We start from the raw sequence: 14178 nt of genomic DNA on the forward strand, positions 1-14178 counted from the left end.
AAGAATGGGAAAAAAATCCCAGTGGCTAGATGTGCCAAGCTTATAGAGACATACCCCAAGAGACTTGCAGCTGTAATTGCTGAAAAAAGTGGCTTTACAAGTCTTATTTCTTGTTTCTTTCACAATAAAACATATTTTCCACCTTCAAAGTGGTAGGCATGTTGTGTAAATCAAATGATACAACCCCCCCTCATTTAAAAAAAAAATTCAGGTTGTAATGCAACAAAACAGGAAGCATGCCAAGGGGGGTGAATACTTTCGCAAGCCACTGTACACAATAAAATGCATCATTATTCCTAAACCACTATTACAGAGAATCAGACAAATTATGCTACCTTCCACGTATTGGCTACTTAGCTCTTCAAGCCTGTCTCAAAATACAACACTGCTCCTTTAAAAACATGAAAAAGGACTTTACCTGACTCACTTTTCAAAGATGGCTTGAAATGCACATGATTGCAGCTCTTGTATAAAGCAATCACTCAAATAATCTATAACTGGGCTAATAACTCACTAACTAGCAAAGGATATGAACAAAAGTGCACACGGCTACATTTACCTCTCGCTTTGATCTCAAAACAAGTGCATCTACTCATGACCGCTGTCGTGACGTGACTTTCCTTTATGTGATGAGTGTTCTTTATCTCATAGTTACCTACCCTGTTTAATTGTTACCAGACTAAATTAATCATGCAACAATTAACTCAGTAGGAATTTGGGGAACCATGGAGGAAGTTGTTTAACGAGTTTCATCTTCCGAATTAAACTGAAGAATATATACACATATATAAATCTTATATAAATACACATATATATAAATCATATAGAAATATAGAAATCGATAAGTCACATAACCATTACCTCATATCAGTCTCATTCTGAACGTTGCAGACTTCTTGAAACTGCACAAACCTGAGTCTTACTGATCATTCCGTACGACACAAATTGATTTGATTATTTATTTACTAACAAACTAAATGATGACACACACACACACACACTTACTGATTTGAAACTTAATAAGATGAAAACAGGTCCCTAGTGGACTAACACAATATGACACTTGTTACAAAAGATGGAGAGTTAAAGAGAGACAACACTTAGATACAGTCGGGAACTATGCTCACAGTAATACCTTGCCCCGAACTGGTGCCCATTTGGGTAAGAAGTAATGCATGTATTTACGTGTTGAAGGTCTTCATCGTGTATCTCTGTTGGACCCAGGCCTTCGTTAAAAGGGTTCTGCTTTGTGAAAAGGGTTCGATTGGGCCTTCTCCTTAGTTCGTTACTGTAAGTCTCTGTATGACCGCAAGAGGTCACAATGTCCTTCTCCTTAGTTGTCTGTGTTTACTTTCACTCATTCTGGAAGAGTGGTAAAGGATGTAAACCTGATATACAGTGTGAATGCTCTTCTAGTTACAATATATTTTTGTTATATCACTTTTATATACATTTTTAATGACATGACCATCTATAAATTAATTTCCCATATTCCATCTCTCATCATTCCCCACATTCGGATGTTGAAATATACTGTCCCAGTGTTCACTGTTGGACGTTAGAGTTTTTGGGCTGCAAAACCTTCCGTAACAAAGAGATTCCATTCACCAATACTAAAGACCAAAAGGAGTTGTCTGCTGCCTACAATTTACGATCGACTTGAGGTGTCATAAAACCCACACACCAATGGCTCTGTAGATGCTGATCGATTGTAGTCTGATCTTTGGATCCTCACAGGAGTGTCATGACACTGCTTATTTATTTTTTATTTAACTAGGCAAGTCAGTTAAGAACAAATTCTTATTTTCAATGATGGCCTAGGAACAGTGGGTTAACTGCCTGTTCAGGGGCTGAACGACAGATTTGTACCTTGTCAGCTCGGGGGTTTGAACTTGCAGCCTTCCGGTTACTAGTCCAATGCTCTAACCACTAGGCTACCCTGCCGCTGTAAACATAGTCCAGTTCAAAGTGAATGGCACAGATCCATATATGGCAATGGTATATTTGCAAATAGGCCTACTGCAGCTCTGATTGGTTACGACACACCGATCCGTGTAGAGTTTGGGCCTGTCATATCTGTCAATGCAATAGAATCTTACTCCGATGCATTCTACTTACAACTATCTATCTATATATATATATATATATATATATATATATATATATATATATATATATATATATATATATATATATAAGTTTTGCATACTCAATATGCATAATAAGGTGATCCTCTCTCATGCTGTGAGGGCATTCTCTGACGATGTTCTCTTGAGTACGCTTGTGAGAACGAGAATGTGGAGAATGCATAAAACATTACATTTGAGAAGCACTCGCACTCCCCCTACTGTATTACCTCATGCTTCACCTCCCCATTTACTGAACCTTCTTCCAGCCAGGACAATAGCAACAATACAAAACAAGATATTCACAAAGCAAATAATAATAATAATAATAATAATAATAATAATAATAATAATAATAACTATTATCAGCTAGATATTTCAATCGTAATAATCTAACTAGCTTGCTAGTTAAACAGGCAAATATGACAAATTAATGTTATGCAAGGTAGATGTAAATATTTTGGGGGTACCTACCAATTCTTCATGGCTAGCTAGCTAGATAGCCCTATTGACTTATTGTGGGCTTGTGATCTACGGTATGTAGGCAGGTAAACATGCCAAAATGGACACAGCATGTATTAATTAACATATCAAACATTTCATTGTGATGACAGAGTGTATTTTCTCTCGCTTCAGCTCAAATAATGAAATAACTGTTTTCAAGAAATTTTACCACATTTTTTAAGTGGTTGCATTTAAAAAATTAAATTGCATACTTTCCGTTGAAGCTTGCATTGATGCATGCTTCAAAATATGTAGAATTGGAGTACGCATTCGATAAGTGCCCACCATGCTCCATTTTGCATACTTAGACATACTCCGAACCTTCCATGCTCCAATTTGCCTGCTCGGAGCATGGTAGTATGCTTTTTGAGAAATACCTCAAGTCTTGCATAGTTTGTTTTGGTATGTTGCATTGAAAGTGACTAATATTGCGTTGATTCAATCACAATTACCACAGTAAAGGGAAATGTTGATAGTGTTAACTAACAGGGAAAAGTCTAGAAAGTTGAGCGAAGTTCAAACTAGTGCTTCTCTGCGCAGGCAGATATTTATTCTGCACGGCAGTCCTGAGGGAGAAGCTTAGAGGGAACATTGGGTACACTTACATTCAGCATCAGAATTTCGGAAGGAGAAGGGATATTTGGCCCAAAGGCTTGGTCAAGGCTTGCAACGAGACGTGCTTTGTGGCTTTGGCTACTGTTTCTACACTAGCAGTGAAACAGCAATGCATTGGCATTAGTAGGGATAAGTGAACATACCAAAATGGGGGGCGTGAGCGTGTCTCCTCTTCACTATGCATCTGCCATGTGAGTTCTCTACCAGCGGGTTGAGGCAGGGGCCGCAGTGTGAGCTGCCCGGCTGGCAGAAATGACGCCCTGCTCGGGCACAGTCTAAGCTCCGCGGGCATACTGAAGAAGACCCTGTGGAGATAGTAAGACACAGAGTAACATTAGTATTCACATCCATTTGGATTTTAACGCCAGTGCACCTGCGCTAACAGTGAAAATGCGAGCCCATCTCTTCCTGACTGTTGGTGCTAACGTCAGCAGACATTTTACTTTAACATGTTCCTGTAAAAATGACAATCAAATGTATTGTCAATCAAAACACAAGTCTCTTAGGACAATACCCAAATTGGACACACACACTAGAGAACTAAGCATATAACATTATGCACAGAGGCATCTCATGAGTCTTATAGCCTAGCTATTATCAGGGTGCCTAAGGTGACAACGGAAGAGTGAGTGAGAAAGAGAGAAAATAGACAAAGGAAAAAATAGAATCATAATTACTGGTGCCTGACAGTACGTCATCTAATATAATACGCCTCCAGGCCAGCCCTACCACTCACTGAGCTACAGCTAATCAGAATAGATACTGCGTCCCAAATGGCACCCTATTTCCTGTGTAATGCACTCCTGTTGACCAGTGCACTGGTCACAATAAGTGCACTACATAGGGAATAGGGTGCCATTTGAGTCACAGCTCTAGTTTTAGCTGAGGATACACCTAGTCGGGACATCTACTTCACTACCTCTCAGGAAAACCAGCCAAATTCCTCACTGTACCAAATCTCAGTCAGATAAACCAAACTCCTCTGAAGTCTGAGGGCAGTCTTTAGTTTGTAGACTTTGTTATCTAAGGGTCAGAAATGATTCTGCAGGTTTAGGCTACGATGGAGGAGGTTGAAATCCTTCACTCTGATGTGAACAGAATATTAAACTACAGTATTACTTGACCGGTGTTTGATGTCGTTTTGGGGCTATGGTCATGTGGCCTCTGTCGCCACCTGACCGGTGTGTAGTGGGGTGGAGGTGGACAGGTTCCCTGGGCTGGGGGACTATATGGGCCAGCAGGTGGGTGCTAAGATAAGGGAAAAGACTGTGCTGTTAGCTAAAGGCCCTTTTCTCATGGAATAGTAACCCTCACTGTGACCAGAACAGTGAGTGAGTCAGTCAGTCTGCCCAAGGCTCCTGACTCCTGTTGGGTTGTATGTTTGGTGTCATGTTGAGATAGGTGTTTTTACTGTTAGGCAGGCTGATTAAACTCCTAACCGACCAAATGACAGGCCCTGGTCAAAAGTAGTCCCCTACATAGGCCAGGTAATAGCCAATTGGGAAGAAGCCTTAGTCTTTGTGTGTGTGTGTGTGTGTGTGTGTGTGTGTGTGTGTGTGTGTGTGTGTGTGTGTGTGTGTGTGTGTGTGTGTGTGTGTGTGTGTGTGTGTGTGTGTGTGTGTGTGTGTGTGTATGAGAGGTCTTGGCTGGGCTCGACTTAGCAAGGCTGTTAGAGGATTCATACAACCAGCCGTAGGCTTGTTCTTCTCTGCCTGCCAATGCTCTGTAAGCATTCAATAGGCTGAGGGAAGCAAATAATTAAAAGTAAATTTATCAATATTAACCCCTTACTGACTCTCCCCCCAAAAAGAAGTCAGCCAACCACTGAAACTAGGCTGCTGTGGTTGCCATGGCAACATACAGCGTGACATCAGGTGTGAGTCAAACTGTGAATGCAGAATCCGAGGATGGAGAGAAGGGGTAGGGGAAGGTGGGATTAAGACAAACTAAGATTAAGACAAACGATAGCGAGAAGAGAACATTTATTTTAAGTGGGTTAGTAAACTTTAAAGGACATGGTGTTTATTTTAAGTAGTAAACTATGCTCCAGTCTGCTTTTGATAAGCGTTATCAATGAGATATTCATGAGTTTTGACCCTGAAAAGCAAAAACAAACCCTTGAATCTCATCTGAATGTAATTTTAACGTAGCTAAAAAAAAAGCTACAAATACTGACCTATATTTATTCTCCCTCATTCTCATGGTCTACGCCCCAAATTGCAGCCCATTTCGTCCAGGGCTCTGGTCAAAAGTAGTGCACTATGTAGGGAATAGGGTGCAATTTGGTACGCACATTCAGTTTTCCTGATCTGACTAATTAACTCAATATCTGGCCCAAATGGCTTGTTTTTGCACTTGACAAATCAGGCTTCTCAATTGGTTCTGACAGAGAGCAGATCTCCTGTAATCTTCATTCAGCACCAGCAGGCTATAATCACCCCCCCCCCCCCCCCCCCCCCCATCTCATTTTCCTCAGAGAGCACGGTCTCTCAACAATATGCTAGTCTAGACCCTGGCTATGGCCATGAAACTTTAGAAGAAACTACGAGCGAGAACGGAATACGGTTTCCTCAGCAGCGTGACATTTTTTAAAAATAATAATAACTACTTGAGATTACCCTGTAAACCATGTTATTAAAAATGACAAAAACATTGAAGGGAGAAAAATAGGTTGTGAGGGGTATGAACAAAACAACAAGACCCAGGTCTTTACAAAGCATCCATGTCAACTAGTGATGGTCTTCCATAGGCAGCAGCCAGCTGCTTGCCGCCTAAGCAGGCACAACTGACTACAAGTTTTTCATCATTCTCCACACCTATCCGTGGGTCAATAAATCCACAACTGACGCATATAACCAAATCCTCTCTGGGTACACTTGAGGTCGCCTCGTTCATCTGGCAGCACACATTGCGTCCCAAATGGCATCATATTCCTATCTAATGCTCTACTTTTGAACTAGTATTAAGGGAATAGGGTGCCATTTGGGAAGCGCTGTAGTCCATCTAGCAGCATACTGTATGCAAAACAGAAGACGTAAATGTAGTCCTGCGATCTCTCCAACTCTACCAAACTGAGGTGAGTCAAGTAGACTGTCTCCTCCATTTTGATGTGAAGGGGTTTTATGCCTATGAACTGTCTGCCAAAGTTAATTCCATTTAAAACTACTGAAGACCTGGAATAGAAAAACAATGGCAATCATTTTATGGGAACTCCAATGAATTCATAAACAGAATTTAAATTTAACCCTTGTGTGGTGGGGGTCATGTTTTTTGTTATTCACCCAATGTTTGCAGGTCTCATAACCCAATAATGTTGTTGGACTTTCAAAACAATACAGCTGTAACAATTTACGTAAAAACTAAAAATGTTGACATATCAATTACAAGCAATATAGACAGCATACATGGTTAACATTTGCCATTTACCTCTGCTAGACCACATATCAATAAAAGTGCTATCCTTTTTTTAAATATATATAATCAAGACATGGGTGGAATAAAATCATGATTATATTGAACAAATATAAAACGCAAAAGTTATCACTATTGATGTTTTTTTGCTTTGAATTGAACAAATCGGAAGGACAACATGACAAACGTGTTGTACGCCGAGACGTTGAAGAATATCAAACGGCCAGCGTAGGGTTCTTCTTTTGCAGCTGTAGCCAGTCACCAGCTTGTCTAAATTGTCCACCCCTCCTTTTATGGTATTGTAATGTTACGTACTGTTCCTACCATCGTCGGCTTCCTCGAGGAGCTCCTGTCCCAGCTTGTGCAATGTAAAAACGTGTTGCGTGATGTTGTGGCCACGGAGTCCCTGTGTCACATCCAGGACAACCCACATCCCTTGGTTCTTCTCAGGGGCTCCTCCATCTAACTGCCACGTATACCCTTGCAAGTTCCACGCATATGATGAAGCAGCATCACAGGCAGCTCAGATCTTGATTCCATATTTTGTGGGTTTAGACAGTATGTACTGTTTGAAGGGGCAACGGCCCCTAAATGGCAGAAGCTGCTCAGCAACAGTAACATTGGCCCCAGCGTTGTAAAAACAAGGGAAGGCGGTCCACCCACTTGTCCCACACTGACCTGATTGCAGCTAGCTTGTCTCTCTGCAGCCGATGTTCTTCACATAAAATTAGCAAAGGCCAATGTGTCTCAAGTTGAAAAAATAATTACATTTGATCATTTTTCTTTCAGTAAACATTTAAAATGGGCCCAACGGAGATGAACACCACATAAGGGTTAATTGACTCAAATTAAAATGGTATGACTATGGGGATTATCAAAGCACTACGGCACGGTACGGTCTACGGCACGTGCGATAGCTCCTCCACAACCTGCCACCTATTAGGGCTGGTGATCCTCAGGGCTAGGCAGGCTGTGTGAGGTCAGATAGCTAGCTGTACGCTGCAGTCAGAGGCCAGACATTGAGCCCCGTGTACCTAGGGCACTGAAGGGTGGCGACCGGGGCGCTAATCTGAAAACATGACAGGCAGTGTCCTGTCATGTCATTTACAAATAGAAGACTCTGCCTCTATCAAGCTGTCTGTCTGTCTATCCGTTTGAGGGATGTCAACAGGAAGAGTCCAGACTGATTAGCATCCTCTTTTTGGCTAATTGTTTAGTATTAAGACTTAAGTATGTCCCAAATGGCACCCTATTTCCCATATAGTGCACTATTTTTGACCAGTGCCCTAATGCACTACATAGGGAATACTAGGATTCCATTTGGGACACAGCCTTACACTCTTCCAGAGGGTGTTATAGAAAAGACAGTTCTATATTGGGCCCTTGGCTCACTTCTGCTCCATCTGTTTAGAGCCATTTTCTGTTTACCACCAAACAGCCCGTTCGAGTGATGCGTGCGCATCCCAACATCAAAAAGCGCTGTAGCAGGATAGCTAACACTGATGTCGGGACCTTGACAAATTTAACAGTGAGTGAGTGATGACCATATTAACACGCAAGACTGTTGGCTATAGCTCTGTTCAACAAGTACATTCATCTTCTGGCTTTATCTCTATAATTAACAAATATATAAAACGCAACAATTTAAAAGATTTTATTGAGTTACATTTTATGTAAAGAAATCAGTCAACTGACATAAATTCATTAGGCCTTAATCTATGGATTTCACATGACTAGGCAGGGGTGCAGCCATGGGTTGGTCTGGGAGGGTATAGCCAGGCCCAACCAATCAGAATGAGATTTTCCCCACAGAAGGGCTTTGTTACAGACAGAAACACTCCTCAGCAACCCTCCCCTGATCCCACAGGTGAAGATGCCAGATATGGAGGTCCTGGGCTGGCTTGGTTACACGTGGTCTGCGGTTGTGAGGCCGGTAGGACGTACTGTCAACGTTTAGCATCTACTTTTATGTTTTTTCCAATGACCAAACATCTCTCTAGCTACCCCTTATTTCACAATAAGCCTTTTACGCCCAATGGTCCCTCAACTTCGGACCATTCGGGAACTCTCCATCTCCTCTTTAAACCCAACCTGCCTTCCCCCATTTTCCCTACGCTGCTTCCTTCACTTGTTCTAACATCTAGACTCAGTAGCGTTTAAACATGTTTTTTTTTTCTTTAAATGTAAATGTTGTGGTGTACCGTTTTTGCTACCTCTTTCACCTGTGTAATGCTGTCCTCCTGCTTACTCTGGGGTTCAGACTGAATGCAGTGGTAAACGTGCTGCTCACAATTAACAGCAGCAACATGGACCTGGTAAATTGACAAGAAATGTGTTGATATAGCTGCGTTTAAGCATGGCTTCCTTGTTTTGAGTATGTTTAGTGTGTTTCTCATTCTGCTGGAGCGGACCTAGTATTTTATATAAAAGCTACCTTCCTAGTCCAGTTTTTCCATTTCTAACTCCTCCACCAAAATATACTGTTTTTACATGGCATTTGTGCTGGTCTAATTCCTAAAATGGAAAAGCATATGGTGCTTCGGGATGTCCCAGGTTTGTGGCATTGATTAATAAATCATTTAATGTTTACTTAAAAATTCAGATGTTTATATGTTATGTATAAAAGGGATACACTGGGTCAGACCCCACTTTTCCTCCAGAACTGCCTGAATTATTTGGGGCATTCTACAAAGGTGTCGGAAACGTTCCACAGGGATGTTGGCCCATGCTGACACGATGGCATCACGCAGTTGCTGCAGATTGGAAGGCGGTACATTCATGCTTTACAGCCCATTCCATCTTATCCCAAATATGATCCATTGAGTTAAGGTCTGGAGACTGAGCAGGCCACTCAAGAATACTGATCTCGCGGTCATGTTCCAGGCGATGTTGTTCCCTCCTCAATTGTCCAGTGTTGATGATTGCGTGCCCAATGAAGCCGATTTCGATTGACAAGGATCAACAAGTTGTGCATTCCGAGATGTCGTTCTGCACACTCTTGTACTACTTCGTTATTTTTCTGTTTGTGGCCCATCTGTTAGCTTGCACAATTTTTGCCATTCTCTTCCGCCCTATACTCAACAAGCTGTTTTGCCCACAGGACTACCCCTGTGAGCTGACGAGGTCATCTCCCTCTTCAAAGGGGGAGACACTCTAGACCCAAACTGCTACAGACCTATATCTATCCTATCCTGCCTTTCTAAGGTCTTCGGAAGACAAGTTAACAAACAGATCAACGACCATTTCGAATCCCACCGTACCTTCTCCGCTATGCAATCTGGTTTCCGAGCTGGTCATGGGTGCACCTCGATAAGAGACAATACTGTGCAGCTGTATTCATAGACCTGGCCAAGGCTTTCGACTCGGTCAATCACCACATTCTTATCGGCAGACTCAACAGCCTTGGTTTCTCAAATGACTGCCTCGCCTGGTTCACCAACTACTTCTCAGACAGAGTTCAATGTGTGAAATCGGAGGGCCTGTTGTCCAGACCTCTGGCAGTCTCTATGGGGGTGCCGCAGGGTTCAATTCTCGGGCCGACTCTTCTCTGTATACATCAATCATGTCGCTCTTGCTGCTGGTGATTCTCTGATCCACCTCTATGCAGATGATACCATTCTGTATACTTCTGGCCTTTCTTTGGACACGGTTTAATTAACCTCCAGAGAGCTTAAATGCCATACAACTCTCCTTCCGTGACCTCCAACTTCTCTTAAATGCAAGTAAAACTAAATGAAAGCTCTTCAATCGATCGCGACAAGCACCTGCCCGCCCGTCCAGCATCACTACTTTGGACTGTTCTGACTTAGAATATGTGGACAACTACAAATACCCATGTGTCTGGTTAGACTTCAAACTCTCCTTCCAGACTCATATTAAGCATCTCCAATCCAAAATTAAATCTAGAAATCGGCTTCCTATTTCGCAACAAAGCATCCTTCACTTATGCTGCCAAACATACCCTCGTAAAACTGACTATCCTGCCCAACCTGGACTTTGGCGATGTCATTTACAAAATAGCCTCCAACACTCTACTCAGCAAATTGGATGCAGTCTATGTTAAGGGGATTTTTATCAATCAGGACTGACTAATCAGAATACTATTATGTTACTGTATATGTACTAATCAGAATACTATTATGTTACTGTATATGTATGAATTTTCTTTTTAATCCTAGTACTGAATATAATGTGTGTAAATATAATCAAGAATTAGAACAATGACTGTCTGTTCCTTGGTAGAAATGAATGAACTATATCGCCAGACTGGCTAGAATGCTTATCTACACTGGCTGACCTTGGCTCTAGGCGAGGTGGGAAAGCCTGAGAACTATAGAGCCTTTCTACCAGTGTCAAGAAGAGACGGAACATTTAGAAAATGCTGACGTCATTTTCAGTTTATAACCTGTGGTAAAATGTGTAAGGAGCAGTACTCTCGTGAATAAAAGCTGCTGTTTGACTTTAAGACTGGGCTCTGTCCATTTTTATAAAATAAGGGTCATACAAATCCTTATGAATTGACAGAGTGTTTAATTTTAATTGGGTATTAAAACAGAGGAATTTAATTCCTGCAACAGTCTATCACAGTGCCATCCGTTTTGCCCCCAAAGCCCGATATACTACCCACCACTGCGACCTGTATGCTCTCGTTGGCTGGCCTTCATATCCGTCGCCAAACCCACTGACTCCAGGTAATCTATAAGCCGTTGCTAGGTAAAGCCCCACCTTAGCTCACTGTTCACCATAGAAGCACCCACCCGCAGCACACTCTCCAGCAGGTATATTTCACTGGTCACACCCAAAGCCAATTTCTCCTTTGGCTGCCTTTCCTTCCAGTTCTCTGCTGCCAATGACTGGAAAGAACTGCAAAAATCACTGAAGCTGGAGACTCATATCTCCCTCCCTAGCTTTAAGCACCAGCTGTCAGAGCAGCTCACAGATCACTGCACATAGCCAATCTGTAAATAGCCCATCCAACTACTTCATCCCCATACTGTATTTATTCATTTTGCTCCTTTGCACCCCAGTACTACTACTTGCACACTCATCTTCTGCACATCTATCACCCCAGTGTTTAATTTGCCATACTGTAATAATTGCCACTATGGCCCATTTATTGCCTCACCCCCCCTTATCCTATCTCACTTGCACACACTGTATATAGACTTTCTCGATTGTATTATTGACTGTATGTTTGTTTATTCCATGTGTAACTCTGTGTTGTTGTTTGTGTCGCACTGCTTTGCTTTATTTTGGCCAGGTCGCAGTTATAAATGAGAACTTGTTCTCAACTAGCCTACCTGGTTAAATAAAAGGTGAAATAAAACATTTTTTAAATAATCATATAACAAGCCATGACTCACTGTCTGTAGGTGCGGCCCATTTTCAAGAATGGATGGCGTACCTAAAACTGGCCGGTGAGTATGTATTGTTTATCATTTTGATTTCTTTAAAAACAATTGTTGGAGTTCAGGTGTTTGACCTGATCGATGGGTGACCAGGTGCATTTTTCTCAAATAAATATGCTTATTCATTTATGATTGGGGATAGATGTGTTGTGTGTTAAACTGGCTTAAAATCTGCAACAGGACATGTCAACAATTTACTTCGGAATTGCTTTAATACAGCAGTCCATTCTATTACCACGAATTGAAAGAGATTTCCCCTTGTTCATATAGTTGTCAGAAATGATAAGGCATTAAATCAAGACCTCCACCGGCTGAAGGAGAAAAGGATCTGGTAAAATGAAGGTATGTTGCTAATATCACCTAGGTAGGTAGCTCACTACTTATATTGCTGCTTTGCAAAAACTAGCCTACTATTCATGGCACATTATAAGTATCTGACTGCTACTAGGATAGTCTTCTGTACAAGACCAAAAGGATGAATAAAAACAAATTAGTTAAATAAAATATGGAAGAGTAACGTTAAAATGTTCAATATATCTTTTGTTTTGGATCAAGGTAACTAGCTAGCTACATGACAGCTAAAGTGTCAGCTAGAGATGAAGTGCAGGAGCTTGCAGGGATTTGTAGTCTTGTATGTCGTCTACTTTGATGCTAATTTGCATTTTTGAATCAGAGTAAATAGCCGAATATATTGATAAAAGCCACATTGTCAGAGAGACATTTACATGGATATCAAAACATCACACCAAGGTAAGCTTACACGAAACACAGCCCTTATTTGAAGTGTTTCTAAAATCCACAATAAATAAAATAAAATGGTGGAAAAACAATTGGAACCATTTCAGTCTTTGACCGCTAGGTTTTATGGGTATTATAACGCGTCCAATGTGGAGCTCAATAGTCCCATATAGTAGCCGACTAATCTCCACATGATTTATGATGCAGAACAATGTTGTGCGTAATTGCAGGCTATTCTGTGGGTGCTGAAATCAATTGTGTTTTTAATTTTAAGAAATGCCATTTTATGCTGTTCCAGTTTCAACTGACCTGAGCCCTAGGACCATGCCCCAGGACTACCTGACATGATGACTCCTTGCTGTCCCCAGTCCACCTGGCCATGCTGCTGCTCCAGTTTCAACTTCCACCTGACTGTGCTGCTGCTCCAGTTTCAACTGTTCTGCCTTATTATTATTCGACCATGCTGGTCATTTATGAACATTTGAACATCTTGGCCATGTTCTGTTATAATCTCCACCCGGCACAGCCAGAAGAGGACTGGCCACCCCACATAGCCTGGTTCCTCTCTAGGTTTCTTCCTAGGTATTGGCCTTTCTAGGGAGTTTTTCCTAGCCACCGTGCTTCTACACCTGCATTGCTTGCTGTTTGGGGTTTTAGGCTGGGTTTCTGTACAGCACTTTGAGATATCAGCTGATGTACGAAGGGCTATATAAATAAATTTGATTTGATTTGATGTGACGTGGGTGCTCCAGTCAGTCCACACTAGTCGCCGCTCAACTCCAATTGTAAATCGTTGAGTTTAAAAATCCGGCTATAGAGTTGAGCCATGATAATCTGCTTTACTTTTCTATTCACACAGTAAGAGAAAAAGCCTCACTCCTTGTCTCCTGTCTTGTCATATGAAATGAGTAAAATTTCATTATGTATTGAATTGAAAATCACAGATTTCCCTTTTTCAGACTGGCTCCCTTCTAGCTCTGGTCGATGGCATATGGGTGGAATGACAAGCCAGTTATGCATATATTAGTGATCTTTTCCATATTGATAGCAGGACACAATACATTTGAGACAGAGAAATGTTTGCACCTGAAACGAATGCAAATTAGTCATCTCCAGATGCAATTTCCAACAATCTGGTGGCCAGTTGAAGTGGCAATCTGGGATTCAAACAGCTAAAAGTTATGAGTCATACTGCAGCTCAATGCTCTAATAATATGTCACTTTTCCTCAAAATGTTCTCTGCCTGAAATAGGCAACTGCTTGCCCTCTGTGTCTAGTGACCATGGTCTCAAGTGTATTACATAGAATTGTTCATGGTGTTTTGTAAGTGAGCAAGCTATACTGTAGGGCAGGGTCCCCCAACTGGTTTAATTTGA

The 14178-nt window shown here is 41.5% G+C and overlaps 1 protein-coding gene across 1 annotated transcript in view; it reads right to left on the reverse strand.

The window, feature by feature from the left end:
• npdc1b (neural proliferation, differentiation and control, 1b) overlaps nucleotides 1-14178 on the reverse strand; it is a 48485-nt gene that overhangs the window by 16961 nt on the left and 17346 nt on the right. The window contains exon 2 of the mRNA XM_020465726.2: nucleotides 3389-3550. Within this exon, the coding sequence (XP_020321315.2) occupies nucleotides 3389-3550 (162 nt within the window). The remainder of the gene's footprint in view (nucleotides 1-3388; nucleotides 3551-14178) is intronic.

This window comes from Oncorhynchus kisutch, linkage group LG3, assembly GCF_002021735.2.
Source record: "Oncorhynchus kisutch isolate 150728-3 linkage group LG3, Okis_V2, whole genome shotgun sequence".
Lineage (NCBI taxonomy): Eukaryota > Metazoa > Chordata > Actinopteri > Salmoniformes > Salmonidae > Oncorhynchus > Oncorhynchus kisutch.